Here is a 22084-nt window from a genome sequence, read left to right as displayed (position 1 = left end):
CCACCAACAGTGTACAAGCGTTCTCTTTTCTCCACACCCGCACCAACACTTATCTCTTGTGTTTTTGAGAACAGCCATCCTAACAGGTGTGAGGTGCTATCTCCTTGTGGCTTTGATTTGCACTTCCCTGATGATTAGTGATGTGCACCTTTTCATGTGCCTGTTGGCCGTTTGTATTTCTTTGTTGGAAAAATGTCTATTCGGGTCTTTTTCTCATTTTTTAAATTGGGTTACTTGTCTTTTTGCTATTGAGTTGTATGAGTTACTCATATATTTTGGATATTAACTCCTTATCCGATACATGTTTTGCAAATATTTTCTCCCATACCATAGGCTGCCTTTTTGTTTTGTGGATTATTCCCTTTGCTGCGCAGAAGCTTTTCAGTTTGATGCAGTCTCACTTATTTTTGATTCTGTTGCCTGTACTTCTGGTGTCATATCCGAAGATTAATTGCCAAGACCAATGTAAAGGAGCCTTTCCCCTATGTTTTCTTCTAGGGGTGTTACAGTTGCAGGTCTTACATTGAAGTCTTCACAAATACATATTTTTAAAAAGCATTGAAATATTCATCATGAACAAAACGAAAACTTTCATGAACTTTCTTATGCCTATTGTGTGCTTTGTTACTTGTTTATTTGTAATCAGATGTGCAGGGATATAAATTCTTTCCAGGTTCTATGGCCTCTGAGGGTCTGGATCCTCCCTCTGGGGTTTCTGCCTGGGGCTGGGGGTGAGCACTGAAAGCCCCCTTCAGGTCCTGACAGCTCGGCCTTCATTCTCAGAAGCCCTTCCTTCTCCCTTCATTTGCATCTCATTAGCACCACCTCGAGCTGGTGGCAGCTTCGCCTGTCTGGAGCCCTGGGACGCAGGCTGCAGCCTGGCCCGGGCGCTGCTCCCAGCTGGAGAGGGGTGCAGCGAAGTGCTTTCCCCTCCCCCCTCCTCGCGTTCTCTGTCCCCACCCTCCCGCCCCACGTGCCGCAGCCACAGGGAGGGTGCAGGAGGACTCGGGGTGTGCCCGGCTCTCCGAACCCCCACCCAGGCTCGTGTCGCCTAGGCTCCTGCCGCGCGTTCTCATGGCAACCGGGTGATGGCGCGGGTCGCGGTGCCTGCCTAGGAGCCACACAGCCACCCAGCTCCCCGCCCCGCCGCCCAGGCGGGATTGGTGACAGTCAGGGCCTCAATCTCCCGAGATGATCGGCGATAATTGGTTTATGGAAATAGCTGAGCGGAGAAGGCGAGCTCCCCGCTAGAAACCAGCCTCCCTGCCAAGCCTGCTCCCACCACCTGTGCTTCCCTCACCACGGAAATGGAGTTGGGGGAGGGATGGCCGAGGAGCTGGGCTGGCACAAATGGGGCTTTTAAGGCAAGTGTTTCACCTGTTGCTCTCGGCACAGCTTCTACCCCCCTTTCACAGTGGGGGCCCTGGGGGGGCAGGGACTTGTCATAGTAACCAGGTGTTGGCCTCAGTCACTCCTTGGCTCCTAAGTTTGGGCTCAGGCCTATGTTGGATGCATTGTTGAGGGAAATGGAGGAGGAGATCCGTCCTCAGGGAGCCCCAGAGGAGTGCATAAACCATGTTGATATAAAGTACTTCAGACCAGGGTCACCACTGCTGTGGAGCTCCAGAAGAGGGAGAGCTCAACTCTGGTGGCTGCCTGGAGGAGGAGGCTTTGAAGGCAGGATTTCAGCAGGCATTGGTGAGTGGGCTGGGGCAGGCACTCCCCAAAAGGAAATGTGGGTAACAGACTCTTGGCAGGAACTGAATGGTGCCAGTATTGGTGGGGGAGGGGAAGTATAGGGTGGCTTGGTGGGAGGCCACCAAGGCTCCCGCCGTCTGTCTATAGAAGGTCTAGGGGTGACATGCTCCTTGGAGGGTGCTTTATAATAAAGATTGAGCAAATATGCAGTGTCCCCAGCGAAGGTTGGCTGGATGGAGATTGTGTTGCCCCTTGGCGCCTTTCTGGAAGAAGTGAGACCCGTGAGGTGGGCATAGATGTGGCGTGGCAGGCCTTGGTGCCAGGCTGGGGAAGTGTGTACCCTGACAGCAGCTGGCTGGAGGGGGTGTGTGGGGTGCATTAAAGGCCCAGAACTAGGGGAGTCCCCATAATAGAAGTGACTGGAGAAGGAGGGGAGGAGGGGAGGGTGGTTATGAGGACCCTACCCCAGGGCTGGGTATGGTGGGGTGGGGCACCCAGAAGTCAGGAGAGGCAGGTCCCAAATCTTCCCCTTCCCCAATCTGACCATCATGCCCATGAGCCCAGCCCAGACTTCTGCATACAAGGGCCCTGCCCCACTGGAGCTGAGCTGTGACCAATCCCTGCCCCACTGGTGTGGGGTGGGGAGGGGTGACTCTCTGGATCCGTTGGCACCCTGTCTTCCCCAGCCCTGGTGAGCAGCTTCCCATGCAGCAGCGGAGATGCCAGGCAGTGCCCACAGCAGCTCTTCCCCTCTGGGTAAGACAGTCCCAGTCCTGGGCCTTTGGGTGCTAGTATTCCAAATAGCTGTCCCCTGGTTTCTGCTCACAGCCCAACCCATCCCCTGCCCCCACTCTCACGCAGCTACTTACACCACCACATAGGGCCACGGCTCGGAGCCATCCTTGCAGGCAGGCAGGTTGGTAGCCCCATGGAGGGTGACCATTATGGTCTCCTTCTTAGAGGGAGACAGGTGACCGATCTCAGGTTCCGTGCTCTGGGAGGTGATCAGGGGCTCCTCTGGGTGTTCAGTGTTCTGTGGGGAGAGCCGGGGCTGAGTGTTGTTTTTTTTTTTTTTTTTTTTTGAGACAGAGTCTTGCTCTGTTGCCCAGGCTAGAGTGCAGTGGTGCCATCTTGGCTCACTGCAGCCTCTACCTCCCAGGTTCAAGCAATTCTCCTGCCTCAGCCTCCACAGTAGCTGGGATTACAGGCATGTACCACCACATCCAACTAATTTTTGTATTTTTAGTAGAGACGGGATTTCCCCATGGTCTCAAACTCCTGACCTCAGGTGATCTGCCTGCCTCGGCCTCCCAGAGTGCTGGGATTATAGGCATGAGTTACTGCACCTGGCCCTGAGTGGCCTCCTCTGCTGCGGCACCTCCCTTCACTGCCACCCTCTAGCATCTAGCCACTCACAGCTTCCGTCAAGTGCCTGCCTCCCTCTGTCACCCTTCCGCCCACTCTGCAAGGCAGTCGCCTTGGCCCCATTTTCTCCCTACTTCTGTCCCCATCCCACGTCTCTCTCAGTGCCTCTCAGCCTCTCCCCTAGTCCTGGATCCTACCCTTCCTGCAGGATGAGACAGGCCACCTCACCTTTCAAGTCTGGTCCCACTTCTAAGCCTTAGCTTTCGCAGGTGTCCTCGTCTGTAATTCCTAAATCCCACCTGCTTTTGCAGTCCTAATAATGGGCCACCTTCTTCAGTCTATCTTGTAACCTCACCTCAGCTCACCCATCACCTCAGGTCCCTCCTGTGCACAGCACTTTACAGCTGACAAAGCTTCTCCACGTTCATGGGGGCATTCAGTGCATTACATGGAGGTGAATACATGTGTCTGTCCCAGATGCCCCACCTGTCTTCTACCCAGGAAACTTGCGGACTAGGGAGGAAGAGGTGCCTGCCCATGCAGGGGGCTTCCTACACCAGTTGCCCCAAGCAGGGACTCAGCAGCTTAGTAACTCGTGGATTCATGGCCCAAAGGACCATCTTAACGAGAGCTGCTGAGAGAAGACAAAGCCCTGGCCGGCTGAGGCGGTCAGGGAAGACAGCACAGAGGAGGAGGCCTTAAAGGGTTGGGAGAAGGTGCAGGAGTGGAGTCAGGGAGGACAGGCCAGGAGCAGAACACTGGAGCGAAGGCAGCAAGCGGGAAGGGGCAGAGCTTTCCAAGGCCCAGAGGTGGCTCAGTTTGACTGGGGAGGCAGTGGGGACTCAGAGAAGACGGCAGAGCTGGGCATATAAACGCGGTGGGGTGGGGAGGGGTGTGGCCATGAGGCTGCTGTGGCTCAGGGGTGTCCTTGTCCTCCACTGGCCGGCTGGCTGACTCACCACTTCCAGTTAATCTGACGCAGATTAACCCTTGATAGGCCTCCCGTGGTAGGAGGTCTTGCCTACCCTTTGTCCCTCCAGCTGATATGAGGGGCCATAGAGGGGCACTCCTGGCTCTGGGAGAGGAGCAATGGATCTCCTCAGGGTGGAGGCAGGGCCCTGAGGGGCCACTGGCAGGCTGTTCCTCATCTCTGGAAAGCTCAGCCTGTCAGACCCTGCATTCCAGGGCAGGCCCTGGTTGGGTGGGGTTGAGAACAATGTCCTATTACATAGAGAGGAAATTGAGGCCCAGACAGGAGCAAGGACCTGGGCCCTGGACGGGCTCTGGTTTTGGTGGCAGCCTCGGCAGGCTGGGTCCTTGGCTCAGAATGGCCGGCTCCTGAGGAGCCCTGAGTGTCAGGAGAGGTAGGTTTAAACCAGCTCTGCCTCTCACCATGCTGGGCCCCAAAGCCAGCCATGTTCTGAGAGTCAGTTTCCCCAGTGGGGAGATGAGGACTTGGACCGACCTATCTGGAAGCTGCTCTGCTCCTACCTTGAGCCTTGGCTCCTGGAAGCCTCAGGCAGAGGGAAAGAAAAGGGCACAGTGCCTGAGGCTCTGCTCTGCCCCGAGGAGTTTTAGGAACGTTATTTCATCCATTTCTCACGATAGCGTGGGGTGCCCACCAATCGGAGCCACACACCCCCTCAACAGCTCCCCTTGGGGGTCTACTGGCCTCTCGAAGCTAACGAGCTCTGGACTCCCCTTCAAACCCCTCCTCCTGCTGTCTGCCCCAACTCGTTAATGAGTTAATGGCGATGCCATTGTTCTAGTTGTTCAAGCCCCACATCTTGGAGTCCTTCCTGATTCTTCCCTCTCTTCCTCTACATCCCTTATCCAGTTCTTCAGCAGATTCTGTCAGCTCCACCTTCAAACTATATCTGGACTCTGACCCTTCTCAGCATCCTCAGGTCAGCACTCAGGTCCCAGACACCTGTATGTCCCGACTCGCCTCTGATGGAGTTCTGTTTCCTCTCCGGCTCTCCGTCTACCCCATCCAATCGCCAGAGTGAGCCTTTACAGATTGGACCCAGACCCTCTCTCTCCTCTGCTCAGAACCCTGAAGTAGCTTGCTGCTTCTCTCAGAGCCTTGCAATGGCCCGTGGGGCCCTCCAGGAGCTGGCCCAGAAAACTGACCTCATCTTGTCCCACGGGCCCTGTGGGTCACTCTGCTCCAGCCACACTGGCCTCCTGGCTGTTTCTCACACCTACCAAGCTCCCTCCTGCCTCCCCGCCTCTGCCCTAGCTGTTTCCTCTGCTCCACCCTGGGTGTCACTCCAGAACTGTCATCCCTGTGCCTTGCTCCCCTACTTCCCTTGGCTTGCCTGGTGCAGGCTGTGGTCCTTGCCTAGCAAGATGGCTAATTAGGAGGTGAGAATACATGCCCCCCAGATCAGAAGTGCCAGTCCTGCAGAGAGGCCCCCCTCTCCTTCCTCTGACTGAGGAGGCCACCCCCACCCTCTTCCAGGACCCAGCAGGGCCTGTCACCATCTGCAGAGGTGTTGATGAGGGTTGCCCCTCCTTCTCTCCCCCATGCTCCTGTCAGGGGAGAATGAGGGGAGGGGAAGATGCCCCTGCCTGGAGGTGAAGGAGGAGGAGCAGCCAGAGTGCTGTTCCCTGCCCTCCTGGCAGCTTCCTCCCATATCCACCCTCATGCAGGCCACCATGACCCCCCCACTCCCCAGCAGCCTTGCTCTCCTGGTTTAGTGGCACAGGAGTAAGGCTGGCAGCCTCAGGGCAAAAAGACCTAGGTTTCAACTTGGCCGGGTGTGGTGGCTCACGCCTGTAATCCCAGCACTTTGGGAGGCCAAGGCGGGCAAATCACTGGAGGCTGGGAGATCGAGACCAGCCGGGCCAACATGGTGAAACCCCATCTCTACTAAAAATACAAAAATCAGCCGGGTGTGGTGGCACGAGGCTGTAATCCCAGCTATTCGGGAGGCTGAGGCAGAAGAATTGCTTGAACCTAGGAGGCGGAGGTTGCAGTGAGCCAAGATGGTACTCCAGCCTGGGTGATAGAGTGAGACTTCAACAACAACAACAAAAAAAGACCTAGGTTTCAGCTCAGCTCTGGCCCTACCTCTCTGTACCACCTCCCTGAGCCTTGATTTTCCCACCTGGCCAATGGGAATGTCTGGAATAGTTTGTGATTCAGCCTTTCCAGTGGTTACTGTGCCTGAAGTTCCTGCAGTGAGGCTGGGAGGGGTGATTCATGTTCCTAGATGGATTCACCTTGCTGTGAGGGCACAGGGCCTCTCATGAGCTCCCTAGGGCCATGAAAGGGAGGGCCCAGGAGTAAGACCATTGTCCAGGGGCTCTCATTGGCTCCCTGGCAGCCCCAGAGCCCAACTAGGCATCTGCAGACCTGGCCAGGAGTCACACCGGCTCCTCCTCTATCTCCCCTGCGCCTCCCCTCGGGGACAGCCTTCCCTTCTGGGAATAAAGCTTGCAGGAAGTTTGGCGAGAACTGTTGTGCTTCAGTTCTGGGCATGAGGCCAACTGCCAGGCTGGCGCCTCCTGGTGAGGCTTGCAGGCATGTGCCCGCTGGGCAGGCTGGGCCCAGGGCCAGGGAGGCTTGGGGCCAAGGGTAAGGCCAGAAGGGGGATGGTGGGCCAGGGCTGCTAACCTCCTGCTATCCCTTTTTTATTCCCATGTCTGGATGGGAATCTGCAGGCTTCCCTCAGAGATGTCCTGCATCAGAACCAATGTCCTCGACCCATCTGTTACCCCTGGCCTGCACTAGAGGATTGATGAGGGAACAGAAAATGCATATACTGGGTTACACGAGTGGTAGGGAACTGGGGGTGATGGGGCACCCCCCCGTAACTCTCAGTTTGCACAAACCCATCTGTAGGGGTGTGGTGAGCCCTGGGGAGGGAATTCATGCCTCCTCTTGGCTGGGAGCAAAGCTGGATGCTCACCATCAGCTTCTCAGGCTCCCTCTCACTTAACCCACCCAACACTGCTAGGGTACAGAGATCAGCAGGCAGCTTTTCCAGGCAGGGGTTTGGCCAGTTTACCTGCCCAAGGCCACACAGCCAGTGGATGAGAGGCTGGGCTGTGAGCACCGAAGCAAGCCTGATTCCAAAGCTCAGCACTCTCAGCTACTCCACTGGGCCTGGCAAGATTGGAAGCTGCTAACTCCAGTGCCCTTATCCAAACAGACAGGCAGCCTTGCCCTCAATAGGCCAGGATTAGCCAGTAGATGTTGCAGGGGAACTAGGACTGCCCATCACTTAGGGCATTTTTGGATCCATGTGCTGGGGGGAAGGGCTGGGGTGAGAGGAGGAGGTAGGAACAACAGGGAGTTAATGGTCCCTGAATTCAGCTCCCGCGGGTGGGTTGGGGGGTGCTTAACTTGGTTCTGGTGGGGAGAGAGATGGAAGGAGACAAACTCTTCCACCCACTCCTCCTTCTCCTCCAGCAGCCTGGGAGGCCTGAGGAGCTGAGCCCAGTTCTGCCCTCTAGAAGGGCCGTGTGTCTGAAAAGTCACACTAGCTGGAGCGGGGCTGGGCTGGGAGGCAGGGTGCCTGGCTGCCCGGATCTGTCATTTGGGCAAGTTACTTGACTGCAGTGGGGCTATTTCCCAGCAGTTTCACAAGGACTTTCTGTTAAAAATGGTCCCCCATGTTCCTTCTAGTTTCAACATCTAAACTTGCCTGAGAGTTATGGCGGCCAGGGGAAAGCTCTTTCACAGGTGAGGAAGCACACTCAGAGAAAGTAAACCTCTTGTATGAAAGCACACAGCTTAGCTAGTGAGGCCAGGGCTGGAACTGGAAGCAGGGTCTGTCTGACCCCACACTCTTGCTGTCTCTGCTGTGCTCTAACCATGCTTCCTTGGATGTGGATCCCTTCTCTGCTCCACAGTGGATGCCCCCTTGAACTCAAAACCTGAGTATCCATTGGTGGCAGCAAGAGGAATTATGTTCTTTGGAGCAGAGAAGCATTCCAAAAGATGACACAAAAGTCAGAAATCATTAAAAAGGGATAGGTTTGATTACATTTTAAAAATCTATACTAACTTCTATAATGGTCCAAAATGCCCTGCAATACAAAGAAAAGAAAAAAAGGAGAAAATGTTTGCTGCATATTTAAAAAAGGATTAATATCCCTAGTATACAAAGAGCACTGAAACCTATAAACATTATCCAATTTAAAAAACATGAACTGGGGATTCACAAAAGAAGAAACACAAATATGTATTATATATACATGATGAGCATCCTTTTTTTTTTTTTTGAGATGGAGTTTTGCTCTTTGTTGCTCAGGCTGGAGTGCTGTGGTGCTATCTCGGCTCACTGCAACCTCCGCCTCCCGGGTTCAAGCAATTCTCCTGTCTCAGCCTCCCAAGTAGCTGGGATTACAGGTGCCCGCTACCACGCCCGGTTAATTTTTGTATTTTTAGTAGAGACGGGGTTTCACCATGTTGGCCAGGCTGGTCTCGAACTTCTGCCTTGGCCTCCCAAAGTGCTGGGATTACAGGAGTGAGACACCACGCCTGGCCAACGTCCTTTTATTTTTGAGGCAGAATCTCACACTGTTGCCCAGGCTGGAGGGCAGTGGCGTGATCTCGGCTCACTGCAACATCTGCCTCCCAGGTTCAAGCGATTCTCCTGCCTCAGCCTCCTGAGTAACTGGGATTACAGATGTGCACCAACACACCCAGCTAATTTCTGTATTTTTAGTAGAGATGGGGTTTCACCATGTTGGCCAGGCTGGTCTCAAACTCCTGCCTCGGCCTCGCCAAGTGCTGGGATTACAGGCGTGAGCCACCACCCCCGGCCATGATGAGCATCCTTATAGGCGATTCTACCCAGCTATCAAAAGTGCTTCTCAAAGCTACGAATCAAAGCAACCTTGGCTCCTCCTCAGGACTCCCACGCACACTCCCCAGATCCCCAAATCCAGCTCTGTGGGGCAGGTGGGGACCAGCTGGCAGCTTAGGGTGCCAGGTCAACCTGGTGCCCGGTCCTGAGTGTGTGGCATTACAGAAAGAGGCTTAATGGGGAGGGCAGAGTCTGCAGGGGGTGGGGGGCAGCTGTGGGCAGAGAACATCAGGAACCAGAGACATCAAAATCAAGAGTAATGAAGTGGAAATCACACTAGGGCCTGGGCACCCCCAGCTATTTGGCTTATTCAACCTGAGTGTAACTACAAAGAGGGTATCCCCCATTTGCAAGTATCTGTGTGCCTTTGGTCTCAGCTCCTTCTGCTATCCCTGTGGGTTAACACCACCTAGGGCAGAGGCTCAGCCTTGCTAGTGAGAGGAAGGTAAGGGGTCCCTTACATTCAACTGTTTATATCCCATCACACTGAGATTCTAGTCCCTTCCTGACAGAGCCCTGCTGCTGGGCCACAGCTTTTTATTAAGCACCCACTATGTGCCAGGCACTGTTCTGAGTGCTGGGGATACGGTGATCAACAAAACACACAAAAATCCCTTCTCTTCAGAGACCCAAGCATCTGTGTTCCAGGACAGGGGCCTAGGCCCCAGAAAATCAGGGCCAGGGATTGGAGAGCATGGGGGCAATGGGGGCATCAGGGCTGCCAAGCCAGCAGCCTGGGAATCTCCTGGGAGATCTTGGACAGGGGTAATGAACCATCTCAGTGGGCTCTCAGACTGTGTGACCCCAGCAATAAGAGTGCAGAAACAACCAGGTAAGGGTGGTCAGCATTGACAACACCTGCAAGTACACTGCATTCCAGTTCCCGTGTGGCCCAAGAGTATAGGGCAGCTAACCTGGGAGAGCCACAGAGACCACCTCACTCCCCATTTCACAGCTGTGAAAACTGAGACCCAGGGAAGGGAAGCTTTTGTCATGATTAAGGAGCAAACAAAACTTTGAAGGAAGGACTTTGAAGGAGGGACGGATTCATGCAGGTGCATGGCCCATGCCCCTGGCCTTACCTTTTTGTTTTTCAGTCCCATCCTCTTGAGGCCAGGAGTGTCTGGCCTTGTTTAACAATCTTGGGGATGAGTACTTGGTATTAGTGGGTGATCAGGCATCAGTCCTGCCCAGACAGCTGGCCTGGGCGTCTTGGAGTCCTTATGGGTAGTAGACAGTATGGAGGTCAATGTGGTCTCAGGGGTGCCACACACCAGCCCTGGGGCCTGGATGTGGGGGGAGGGGGAGGGTGGCCAGGTGGGAGCAGGTCCTGGATCTCTCAGCAGCGAGATGGTCTGTGGGTGGAAGGGCCTTGGGGGTTGAGGGCCATGGCCAGCTGGACAGGGTCAGCAATGAGGCAATTGACTCTTGGCACCCCTAGGACGGTGGAGAGATGGGGCAGGGGGGCCCTGCCTCTGCCCAGGCCTGGAAAACAGTGAGCTCTTCCACCTAGCTGGGTCACCTGGGCAACATTGTGTGATGTCACAGGGCAGGGCCGAAGTCACACAGGCACCTGTCCAGGTGCAGTGAGCTAGAACGCAAAGCCCTTTTCCCTATTCCTGGAGCTGTGTTCCACCTGCCGCCTGGCACTCAGGCCTCACCCTTCCTGCTCTTGGTGCTTCAAGTAGTCTCCACCAACCCTGTGGTGTCGCCAGCCCCATGCTGCTCAAGCTGCAGCAAAAGAGGAAGCAGACACTGCTCTCAAGAGTGTTGCAGCTTGATCGGTAAAACAGCGACTTCTGTTGAAGAATCTACCAGCCATCGTGCCTCTTTGGGTACCTATAGTCTTCCATTTATTTGATAATAATAAACACAAACTTCAAGAGGATGGTTTCTTCTTGGAGGGTGGGTGGGAAGATCGGGGAGAGAAGAGGGTAAGAGCATACATTCTAAAGTTTTGGGTTTTTAGATTGGGTGGTCAGTTAATGGAAGTTCGTTACATTATTGAAAATAAATTATAATTAAACAATTAAAGAAAGCCATGATGGGTCAGTGATGGCACTAGAGTATGAACCAAAGATTATGGTTCAGTTCTGAGCACTGCAAGAAATTATTACAAAGACAAAGAGCATTTGCTGCACGCCAGGCAGCGTCCTAAGTGCTTTTGGTGAGGTGAGATGGCAGAATGAAGAGAGACTAGTCCTTGGCCTGGGGTGGGGGGTTGCTCTATAGAGAGGTGAGGTCTGAACTGGGCTTCGAAGAATGTTCAGAAATCCTGGGCTAGAAGAGGAGGGATTTGGGGTGCTGGGCAGTATTCAGAAGTGTTTGGGGGGCCCCTGTGGCCTGCCTCATTTCTACCTATTTTGGGCCCCATGTTGGAGATTCTTTTAATCTGGCTGAAGAGCAGGACCAGCCTGGCAGCCAGGAGGCAGGAGACTCCCGCTTTGCAGAGGCCTCCCAGCCTCCCTCTCTACCCCCACTCCAGAGAGAGCAGCAGCAAGGATGTGGTTCTCCCCAGTTTAGAGACAGAAAAACTGAGGCTTTGCTTTTGATTAGAACTGAAAGGACCAGGCAAGGTCACCCAGACACTGGTGGGGGATGGTAGTCAGGAACCCCACTCCTAATATTCTCCCCGTCTAGGCCTGCCAAGAGTGGTACTCCTGGGGCTCTGGGGCTGGGGGCCTGACCAGGAATGGCCTGGCTGTGAGCACTGTGCTTTATCTCCCTTGTGGGCCAACATGTCCCAGCACAGTGTGTATGTGTGGAAAGGCCTCAGTGGCTGCTCCCCCAGTCTCTCTAGAGCGCATCTCCCCCAACCTCTCAGGCCTGCTTAGTCTAGGAGGCTAGGGCAGCAGGTTCAGGGGGTGGGGAGCCATTGCTCCTCTAGCAGCAGGACTGAAGATGCAAGCCAGGTGCCTAGGAAGCAAACTTTAAGGAAGCACTCACTCTCAGGGCTGTGCGAGTGCTCCGCTCCCGACGCAGAGCCTCACATTTTGCGCCCTGGCCACCTTGCCTGCCTCACTGTGGTCCTTGCCCTGCCCTGCAGCTCTGCCTCAGTCCCCGGGGCTCGGGGCTCTCACCCAGCTACCCTCCTTGGCATCTGAGCTTTCTGCCTCTGCAGCCACGCCCCTGCCATCTTCCTGCCTGGGAAGATAATGCGATTGGGCACTGGTTCCAGGCCGTCTGGCTCCAGGGTGCAAGTGGGCCCTGTGCACTCAGCAGCCACCAGTAGGGCCCTTCTACCTCCTGACTTGCTGGTTGTTCACCTCCCCAGACCAAGGACCCCTGAGACACCAGCTCCTGTGCCTACCCTAACCTCCCCCGAGAGCTGCTTCCTCCTTGCCTGTGAGAAGGCCTTAACAGCAGCATGAGCCCAGCTGCTCTACCTTCTCCTCCCCTTCCTCCAGCAAGGTGAGCTCTATATCCCCAGCCCAGAGAAGTGGGCTTGCTCCTCAAATGTCCAGGGGCCAGCCCCAAGCTGTGATGATTCAGGGAGATTCCAGGGTGAGGGAGAGCAGGGAATGATTAATCTCACAGCTAATAGATAACTGTGCCCACCCCCTACCCCCAGGAGACAGCACTTGGAGCTGTATCACTAGGAGGGGCCAGGGGTTAAATGTGGCCACTAGAGAGCCCGTAGTTCTGGGAGGGGCAAGCCCCTGAGGCTGGATCTGGGGCTGGCTCTTGGGGAAGGAGGGATCTTGCTGGCTGGACAGCAAGAAGAATCTGGGTAGACAGATGTGGCTCATAGTCAGCCCTGCTTCCTCATGCCATGTCTGGGGCCTGGAGTCTGAGGAAGCAGCCTGTGAGGACAAACTACCCATGCAATGAGACTCAGGGGAGTGTGTCTGTCTTCCAGAGACGCCCCCCTCCTGACTTGGCCTTTCCTTCCCTGTGAGTCCTGTCCCACCCCCACATTTGGGCAGCTGAGTTGGATGAGGTGGGAAATGTAGGCAGTGTGATTTTGTAGCAAATGGCAGCTCAAAGCTGTGTGATCTTGGGCAAAATGTTAACCCTTTCTGAGCTTTGGTTCCCATCCTTATTCAGTGAGGGAATCAGGGCTGCTCTGTGGGCTGAATGAGACCACGCAGGTAAAGCTCTTAACACGGATGGTTATGAGCTCCAGGCATGCTCGCTTTTCCCTGCTAACCAACCTTGGGCTTGGCAAGTTCTCTCTAGTGCAGCTCTGGGTGGCAGTGACTTCAGTTTAAACCCAGCTCAGCACCTTAAGGGGTGGGGTGTGAACTGGCCTCAAGGGGCCCAGTTAGAGCCCTTGTGGAAGCACAGGGCAAAGCCAGCTCTCCAATCTCTCTGCAGAAACTCCTGAGGCTGAGCCTCATAACTTATATGAGGTCAGAGCAGCCCTCGAAGGTCCTGGCCAGCAGCCGGTGGATTCAGAGTGGGGGACCCTCTCAGAGTTTTCCATCCTTCAGCCAACAAGTGAAGACCTGCTGTCTACACCACTGGGGCTGAGGGTGCGTGGCAGTGGGAGCATAGAGACCCTCCAAAGGAAATGTTTCAGTAGACAACAGTCAAAATAATCAAAGGAGGGGCAGGGACTTGCCCTGGTCCCACGCCCCTGCCTCATGTTTCTTACATACCAGGAGTGAACTTGCAGCTCCAGAAGCAGCACACACACAGGAGGTGTTGCTGTGGACCAGGAGGACTGCACACACGTTCAGAGCAGGAGATAAAGGGGTCGAGGAAGGCGTCCAGGATGAAGGGCCTTGAGCAGGACCCTGAGAACACATTGGATTTAGGTAGGAAAGGGGACATTTCTGTTGAAGGGCTACCTGAGAAAGGTGCGGCCATGGGCGTGGGCCTGGAAGCCGGGAACAGAGAGGGGATAGAGAAGAGGGCAAGTGGGCCTGGGATGATATCTGGTCTGGGTGGGTGTGAAGGCTCAAGCGCTGGTGGAGACATGCAGACTTCACCCCATGGGCATTTCTCACTTCTCTGGCCCATTCCAGTGGGGGAGAACTCACCAAGTTCAAAGTTGGTTAGCAGGGAAAAAAGCAAGCACGTCTGGGGGACTTCACTGTCCGCGTTAAGAGCTTTACCTTCATGGTCTCATTCGGCCCTCAGAGCAGTCCTGATTCTCCCACTGGATAAGGACGGGAACCAAAGCTCAGAGAGGGTTAACATTTTGCCCAAGATCACACAGCTATGAGCTGCCATTTGCTATAAAATCACACTGCCTACATTTCCCACCTCATCCAACTCAGCTGCCCAAAAGCAATGGAGAAAGAGTGATAGGGAGATATGGGGGAAGGGGCAAGAGTCAGGAAAAGAGAAGGCCAAGTGTGGGGGCTCTGGGAGAGAGGCACACTTTCCTGGACTCTGCCTGGCAGCCAACTCTCTCCATACAAGTGCCTTTCTAGGTTATGGTCATTGTTCCCTCTTGTCTCTTCAAACCTAGGAGTCAGGGAAGGCTTCTCACAGGTTCCAGCCCCCAAGGCGCTGTAGTCTCCCTCTTGTTTTTCCTAAACCCCACCCTCAGTATTGTAAATAGTCCCTTTATTAAACTCCCCTCAAGCTCCTGAATTTGAATGCCTTCTTTTTCCTAGCAGGACCCTGGCTGATATACCTGCTGTGTGAGCCCCTCTCCATGGCCCAATCTCTCGCCCCGCCTGATGTCCTGGTATCACTGCTGTCATCGTCACCACCAGCCCCTTCACACCCCCAACTTTTAGTGAGCACTTACTGTGTGCCAGGTCTCATGCCAAGAGTTGACCTGCGCCATGTTATTTCATCCTCACATTTACGCTCCCGGAGTTATTGCTGTGAGTGTTTTCTTTTTTCTTTTTGAGATAGGGTCTCATTCTGTCTCCCAGGCTGGAGTGCAGTGGCATAATCTCAGCTAACTGCAACCTCCGCCTCCTGGGTTCAAGTGATTCTCCTGCCTCAGCCTCCCCAATAGCTGGGATTATAGGCATGCCACCACGCCCGGCTAATTTTTTGTATTTTCAGTAGAGACAAAGTTTCCCATGTTGATCAGGCTGGTCTCGAACTCCTGACCTCAAGTGATCCACCCGCCTCAGCCTCCCAAATTGCTGGGATTACAGGCGTGAACCACCGCACCTGGCCAGAGTCCATTTTTAAGGTGAGGACACAAATGCTCTGAGGGAATGGACTTGCCCAAGGTCACACGGCTTTGAGGCAGCACAGCTGGGATTTGACTCCAGGCCTGCTGGCTCCAAAGTCCGAGATCATAACCACCAAACCACGCTGCCTTTTCCTTTCACTCTGGGAAAGGAGTCGCAGCTCTCCTTTCCTCTCTCCAGAAACTGGGGCAACATGAAAAATTCAAGACCAGAGATGAAAACACCTGGCCTTTTGAATGAGGCCAGACCAATGGCTCTGCGGCAGTGCAGCCTGCAGACACTGGTGTCAAAGGAGATTGAGGTGGTGTGTCCCAGAGGCTCAGCTGAGCATGGCTGGCCGGCCCCCATAAGCAAGGGCAGAGCCAGGGGGCCTGGAGGACATCACTTCTATCCAGCACAGAGGGGCTGCAGGGCTGTTTGATTATGAGGGCTGGTGGGGTCATAACACCCCAGACTGTGACTCTATCACTAATGTAGCTCGCTCCCATTTCCAGCTAAGCCTGTTAGATGCAGGCTGCTGTCTTTAGGGTCTGCTTGCTGAGTGGGCCAGGGTGGGATCCTGGAGGCTCTGGGGGCCTGCCCTTCTGACCTTTCCCTGGTTGCTTGCCGTGCAGAGGTGACTTTTATCAGCTCAGTAAACGGCTACTGGGCTAAACCCTTGTGTATCTGTGTTTTGTCTCAGAGCAGACTTTGTGATAGTCCTGACCCTGTCTTGCTGCACCTAGTTCTTGTGGGCTCTGGTCACCACCAAATAGGCAAAAAGATTTGGCAGCAAAGAAAAAAAGCATGATGACTTGGAATCTGTCAGGCCTGGCTCTAACCCTGGTTCTGCCAGGCACCGGAGTGAGGGTTTGGGCAAACCCCCTGATCCCTCAGAGCCTCCCATTCCTCATCTGCAGAGCAGGTCTACCAGCAGGCTCTGTGCAGGGTGGTGGCGAGGATTAGATAAGAGAATGGATGCCTTCACATGGTAGGCAGCCCCACAGTGAGCTTTCCCTCACACTTACACCAATGTATGCCAAGATGGAGCACCTCTGGCCCAAGCTTTGGCAACAGGAGACTTGGGGGTGACGAGTACAGTGTGATGTTCTCGTTGTTGGACAATGCGGCTTCCATTTGCTTAGCAGGCACGTTTATGGATTGCCATGTTGAAGGATTCCTCTTGGCATTTGGCAACCAAAGGTCTCATTTGGGGCAGCCCAGCTCCCTCCATCATGTCATAAATCACTTTGCTAAAGATGCAACGTTGCTTTTGGGCATTTTTCTTTTGAAAAATCAATAACTCGTTTAACAAGGGACTGAATAAAGGAGTGAGCAATGAAGCTGCCTGCCATTTCCTTCCATCAGGAGGGGCAGAAGCAGTGCTCTGCCAAGGTTGGGTGGGGGGTCTACTCAGAGGGCAGAGAGGCCTTGGAGTGGGGACAATAGGCTCAACCTGTTTCCAGCAAACCTGTGTCCCCTCACCCCAACTCTTCCAACCTCCAAATCTGACCAAGGCCCTCCTCTGCTTCAAAAAACACCTTAGTAGGACCCCATCACTGCAGGGGACCCCTGCCAGCCTCCTGGTCTGCTCACCCCAGGCCCTCACACCCACACTCATGACATGCCTGTGGTCCCTGTGAAGGAGCAGTGGTCTCTCCAGCCTTCAGGCCTTCACCTTTACTGTTCCATGTGCCTGGGCCGTCCCTCTTCCCCAGCCAGCCTGAATAATTCAAGACACAATTGAATTGTGCACAACCTGCACAAAGATTCGCTGCAACCTTCCCCCACCCCACCTCAGGGACATCAGATCCACAGCCCATGGGCCTCCCCTGCCCTGGCTCATGATCCACTGTGGGCTTCTCTGGGACAGGATCTATCTTCGCCAAGGGCGGGGACCATGTCCCCAGGGCCCAGCATGTTGCCTGGTGCAGAATTGGCACCAGATGGGTGCTTGATGTATGAGTGAGGGATGACATTTGTGTCAAGTATCTTCCTCCTTCCTGCTACTTCAGCCTGGGACAGTGATGCCTGCTCCCCCAAACCCTCCCTCTCCACAGTCCAAGCCCCCAGTGCCTTCTCGCCTTGCTAGGGCATGCACGGGTGTGTATAGGAACCTCATAATAATAGCTAACAGTGAGCACTATTCTGTGTGTTTTACATATGTTAACTCAGTCCTCACAATGACATATGAGGTAGGTGCTACTATTGTCCCCACTTTATTTTATTTTTATTTCTATTTTTTGAGACGATGTCTCAATTGTCACCCAGGCTGGAGTGCAGTGGTGGGATCTTGGCTCACTGCAACCTCCGCTTCCCAAGTTCAAGCGATTCCCCTGCCTTGGCCTCCCAAGTAGCTGGGATTACAGGCGCCTGCCATTACGCCTGGCTAATTTTTGTATTTTTAGTAGAGACTGGGTTTCACCATGTTGGCCAGGCTGGTCTCGAACTCCTGACCTCAAGTGTTCTGCCTGCCTCGGCCTCCCAAAGTGCTGGGATTACAGACGTGAGCCACCGCCCCCAGCTTGTTGTCCCCATTTTAAAGATAAGAAAATGGAGGCAAGCTTCAGACTTAGGCCACCTAGCTGCAGAGACTGTGGCCTTAATCACAGCACTCTCCTTATTGAGGTGCTTGTGGGGAGCCTGGGGGTGGGGGTGACAGCCTTGGGTACCTCGCCCACTGGACAGGGCCTCAGGGTTGGCTCTGCAGCCAGGATGCGCCAGCAAGTCCGAGGGGCTCCAATTACAGGAAACTGCTCACTCAGGCCAAGTCAGCCCGGGCTCCCTCCCTCTCAGATTCTCTGCTCAGCGCCCGCCACCCTTCGCTCACACCACCCGCCATCTCTACCAGAGAGCAGAGCCTCTGGCCCTAATCTCATTTGAGGCCATGAAATCGCATTTGCAGCGTATTAATGCAGCGTGGAGCTGGCCCGGCCCCTGCCTGTCTCCTGGAAGAGAGGAGCCTGGAAAGCAATCCCACGGGGAGGCGTCTCCAGGAACACCCGCCGACAAAAAGCAATTATGCTTTAAGAGGAAGATTAAAATAACGTCTACAACCTCCCCGCTCTCATGCCCATCCGTGAGCTCCACTGGCCCAATAGTGACTCAAGACCAGGCTTCCGGGTGGGGTAAGGAGTGAGGGCCCCATGGCCCAGCCCCTCAACTGCTCCCACAATCACTGGCTCCCCAGAGAGCTTCCAAGTTCCCCAAAGAAGCCACAGTCTCTCCAGCCCCTGGGTCTTTATTCAAGCTTTTCCGTCCAACCCTTGCCTACCTGGCAAGCTGCCATTCACTCGGCGTCACGAGAATGGCCAGCGTTATGTGAGCATTGGCTATAGTCTTTAAATTTACTACACATTGAATTCAACAGTCCTGCTGGCGAGTGTTGTTATCATCCTCATTTTACAGATGAGGAAAGGAGGTGCAGAGAGGTGAAGTCCCACAGCTGGAGGGGGCAGAGCAGGATTGAAACCAGAGCCCATCATTACTCTCCTCTCTGCCTTTCTGCCCTGATCAAATACTTTCCACCCCTCTACTGTGCCTTCAGCCTCCACAAGGTGGGTCCAGCTGCTTCCCCTTCTATACCCAGGGACTGCAGTGCTCTCCCTGTGGTGCTCCTGTCTTTCCAAGAGCTCTGAGAGGCCAGGCCTGGCATAGAATCAGGGTTCAACAAATGCTTCCTGCATGGAGGAATCAGTAACACCTCTCTGCAGAGGTAATGGGGTGGAGATGGGTGGCCCATCCCCCCACCCCCGCCTCCAAGGCTGTGAATCAGGGTGGCTTCCAGGCTGCCTGTGTTCTGGAAGTCTTTGGAACCCCCTCTCCTCCGAGACCTCTTGGACTGCACTGAGGCTAGAATGTTATTTAATTGTCACAACCACATTGCCAAGTAGGCATCATTATCCCCCTTTTACAGCTGAGAAAATAGTCAGAGAAGTAAAATGACTTGCTCAGGAACACCTATTGCAAGGCAGACCAGGAACCTGAACTCAAGCCTGAGTCCAAAGTTTGTCTACTGAACCTTCTTGACTGTAACTCACTGTCACTTCTCAGACAGGGTGGAAAGGCCTTAATTATGGGCCAGGGCTACTTATGCAACACTTTTTTCTAAGTGTCATTAGCCAACAGCAGTGGTTCAGGGAGTTTGCTCTGGGACTCTGAGCCACTGACAGCCCCAACTCCATCCCCAGCCTTGCTCCCAAACCATTCAGTGCAATAAATGAGCACTCATTGTTGGGGCCAGCGTAATACCAAGTAACCTGTCTTGGCAGGACTCGGTGTGATTTGGGGCCACCAGGAAGAAATCTCCTCCCTCAAAGTGCTTCCCCGTGATCCTTTCACGTGCCCAGATAGCCCAGCATTAGTGCTGCATGGGCTGAGGAACAGCTTGCAAATGGGCTAAGGAACAGCTTGCAAAGTGTGAGTCTTCCTGGGAAAGGATGCTGTTAGTCATTCCCACCTGTGTGCTGACTACTGGCTCAGAAAGACCAAAATATATGGTGATCTGGATTCCAGCTTGACCTTGCTACTGACTGCCTTGGGCAAGCTGTCTATCTCCTCTAGGGGCTCAGTTTCTTGCTTCAGAAAATGGGCTCTATCAAGGTTACCCTGCCTACCTCCCAAGACCAGTATGATGCTCCAATGGGCTCTGCAGGCTGCCAAATGTGGTATAAGTTCCACCTCTGCCAGCCTGGCCCAGAGCAGCCTCTGGTACAGAGGGGATAGTACAGAGCTCGAAGTACTCAGAGATGGCGCCTCCTGTGCATTCCATTGGCATCCCCTGCAACTCCCTACCACCTCCATCCTACGAACCAGCTCTCTCCACCTCCTGTTTCCCCCCTACTTGCTTGTCCCTCGAATACCTCCACGCCTTTGCTCACACTGTCCTCCAACTTTTTTTTTTTTTTTTTTTGAGATGGAGTCTCGCTCTATTGCCCAGGCTAGAGTGCAGTGGTGTGATCTTGGCTCACCGCAACCTCTGCCTCCCAGGTTCAAGCGATTCTCCTGCCTCAGCCTCCCGAGTAGCTGGGACTACAGGCACATGCCACCACGACGGGCTAATTTTTGTATTTTTCAGTAGAGACGGGGTTTCACCATGTTGGTCAGGCTGGTCTGGAACTCTTGACCTTGTGATCTGCCTGCCTTGGCCTCCCAAAGTGCTGGGATTACAGGCGAGAGCCACCGTGCCTGGCTCACCCTTGAAAACCATTCTCCCCACTCTCTGCTGGAATCCCACGCCACCATAGAGGCAGGGTGCAACTGTCTCCCTGACATTTGTGGGATGGGTTGTTAGCATCAAGCAATTTCCCAATCTCTTCCTCACTTGAGCCTCATAACTTCCTTGTTAGTAGGTAGGACTCTGTCCATTGTACAGATGAGGAATTTGAGGCCCAGGGAGGTAAGGGACCTGCTCCAAGTCATAACTGCTCATATGCAACTGGGAAATGAGGTTCTAAACAAAGTCTTCTGACTGCCAGCAGAACTGTCTTCCTCCAACAGACTGAGTCCTTGACGACCACCCAGCTCATGCCCACCACTTCCTCCACAATCGGCTTGGAAAGTAATTGTTCCTCAACTCCTCCTATTTCCTCTCCCTGCCCAGCCTGGCAGTTCCCTGAAGGCTGGACATACAGCAACCCAGTTTACTGCTTGGGAAAGTGAATGAATGAATGAATGAATGATCATCACCTCAGGCTGAGGGAGGTTGGACCTTTGGAGCCCAGGGCAGGCTGTCAGGTCCAGGTGGAGGAAGAACGTCCCACACGCATTCTCCATCTTCCCTGGGAAGGGGCCTGGTACCTGCTGGCCTCAGCTGCTCCTGACCCCAGGACTCTGCAGAACTAGCCCAGGACCCAGGCTGGGGGTGGCTGGGCTGGCCTAACAGCCCCACCCCTCACCAGGGCCAGGGTGGGCTCACTGGGTGCTGTCAGCCTTCCTACCCTGCTGCTCCCCACCCTAATCCACTGTCAGAGGTATATTAAAGATGGGTTTCACGCAGGGTTTTAATCTCACCTCATATATCACATATGCCATGTCCCCAAGTCCCTTTCTCACCTGGTGCTGCACTTGGGGTTGTTGTACAGAGATGGAACCAGGGAGACGCAGGAGATCCAGGGAGGTGCGAGTCTGTGTGTGGGAGGATGTGCGCTTCCCAGGCATGCCCATTGGTGTCTCGGGGTGAATCTATCATTGAGATGGAGGTGGAGGGTGGGGGGGTCTCTGCATGTTGAGGATGCTGGAGGTCTGTGTATATTCAGGTATGTGTGCGTGTGTATGTGTCCTTGTGTGTCACGGCATCCATGAGGGTGGATGGAGTTGGGGGTGGGTGGAGGGTGTTCAGGAGTTGGGGGCACATCCACTTTCCATGGGTGTAAGGTTAAGAAAAGGCCATCGTCACTGGGCCTTCCTGCACATTATGCCCGCTTCCTTCACTGTGAAGATAATTTCTGGAGATGAGAAGGCCACCACATTTCCCTTCCCTGGAGCCCATCAGCTGCTCACTGGGGCTGGGGCTGGTCTGGTTGGGAAGACATCAGAGGCAGGCAACCCCTTCCTCTCCATCTCTCCCATCATTCTCTGTCTCACACACACACACACACACACACACAGACACAGACACACACACACACACACACACACGCCTCCAGGAGGTGTGAGTCAGCGTCAGCCCCTGGCTGGGGTGAGGAAAGGCAGAGATGAAGGAAGACAGCAGGGCCATCTGGTGTGTTCGGTTACAACAATCTGCTAATGGAGGCTCTTCCCAGACTAGCACCCAGGCTGGGCTGGCCTTCTCCACCCTGCAACCTGGAATCTGGGCCCAGACACAGTGAGACTCACGAGCTCCTAACACCCCTCCCTTGGGATACTGGCTGGGCAAGAAGGAGCAATCCTATTTTCTAGGTGCAGAAACCAAGGCCCAGACACATCCTCTTTGCCCAATACAGACATCCCAAGTCATTACTAGAACAGCAGGAATTTATTAACCACTTACTGCAGGGCAAGGCTAACTGTACACTAGCTCATTTCATCTTGCCAGCGATAAAGGGCACAGGAATTGCTCTCTCCCATTTTACAGACGTGGAAGTGGAGGCTGAGGGAAGTTATATAACCTGCACC

General features: G+C 54.2%; 1 protein-coding gene across 7 annotated transcripts in view; it reads right to left on the bottom strand.

Annotated features, from left to right (window-relative positions):
* The window catches only part of CCDC33 (coiled-coil domain containing 33), a 101721-nt gene extending 91308 nt beyond the window's left edge, over positions 1-10413 (bottom strand). For 4 of the 7 annotated variants that reach the window (XM_055098243.2, XM_055098241.2, XM_055098246.2 and 1 more), the window contains exons 1-2: positions 9968-10382; positions 2568-2731 (exon numbers count right to left, since the gene is read on the bottom strand). In XM_055098243.2, the coding sequence (XP_054954218.1) occupies positions 2568-2731; positions 9968-9988 (185 nt within the window). In that variant the 5' untranslated portion in view covers positions 9989-10382. Of the gene's footprint in view, positions 1-2567; positions 2732-9967 lie in introns of all 7 variants that reach the window. The other 3 variants (XM_055098245.2, XM_055098242.2, XM_055098244.3) reach the window with 3 other exon arrangements.
* Between the last annotated feature and the right edge of the window lie 11671 nt (positions 10414-22084).

The sequence above is a fragment of the Pan paniscus genome, chromosome 16, assembly GCF_029289425.2.
Source record: "Pan paniscus chromosome 16, NHGRI_mPanPan1-v2.0_pri, whole genome shotgun sequence".
Classification (NCBI taxonomy): domain Eukaryota; kingdom Metazoa; phylum Chordata; class Mammalia; order Primates; family Hominidae; genus Pan; species Pan paniscus.
Note: the sequence above shows the minus strand (reverse complement) of the source record. Positions and strands in the feature narration are given on the sequence as shown.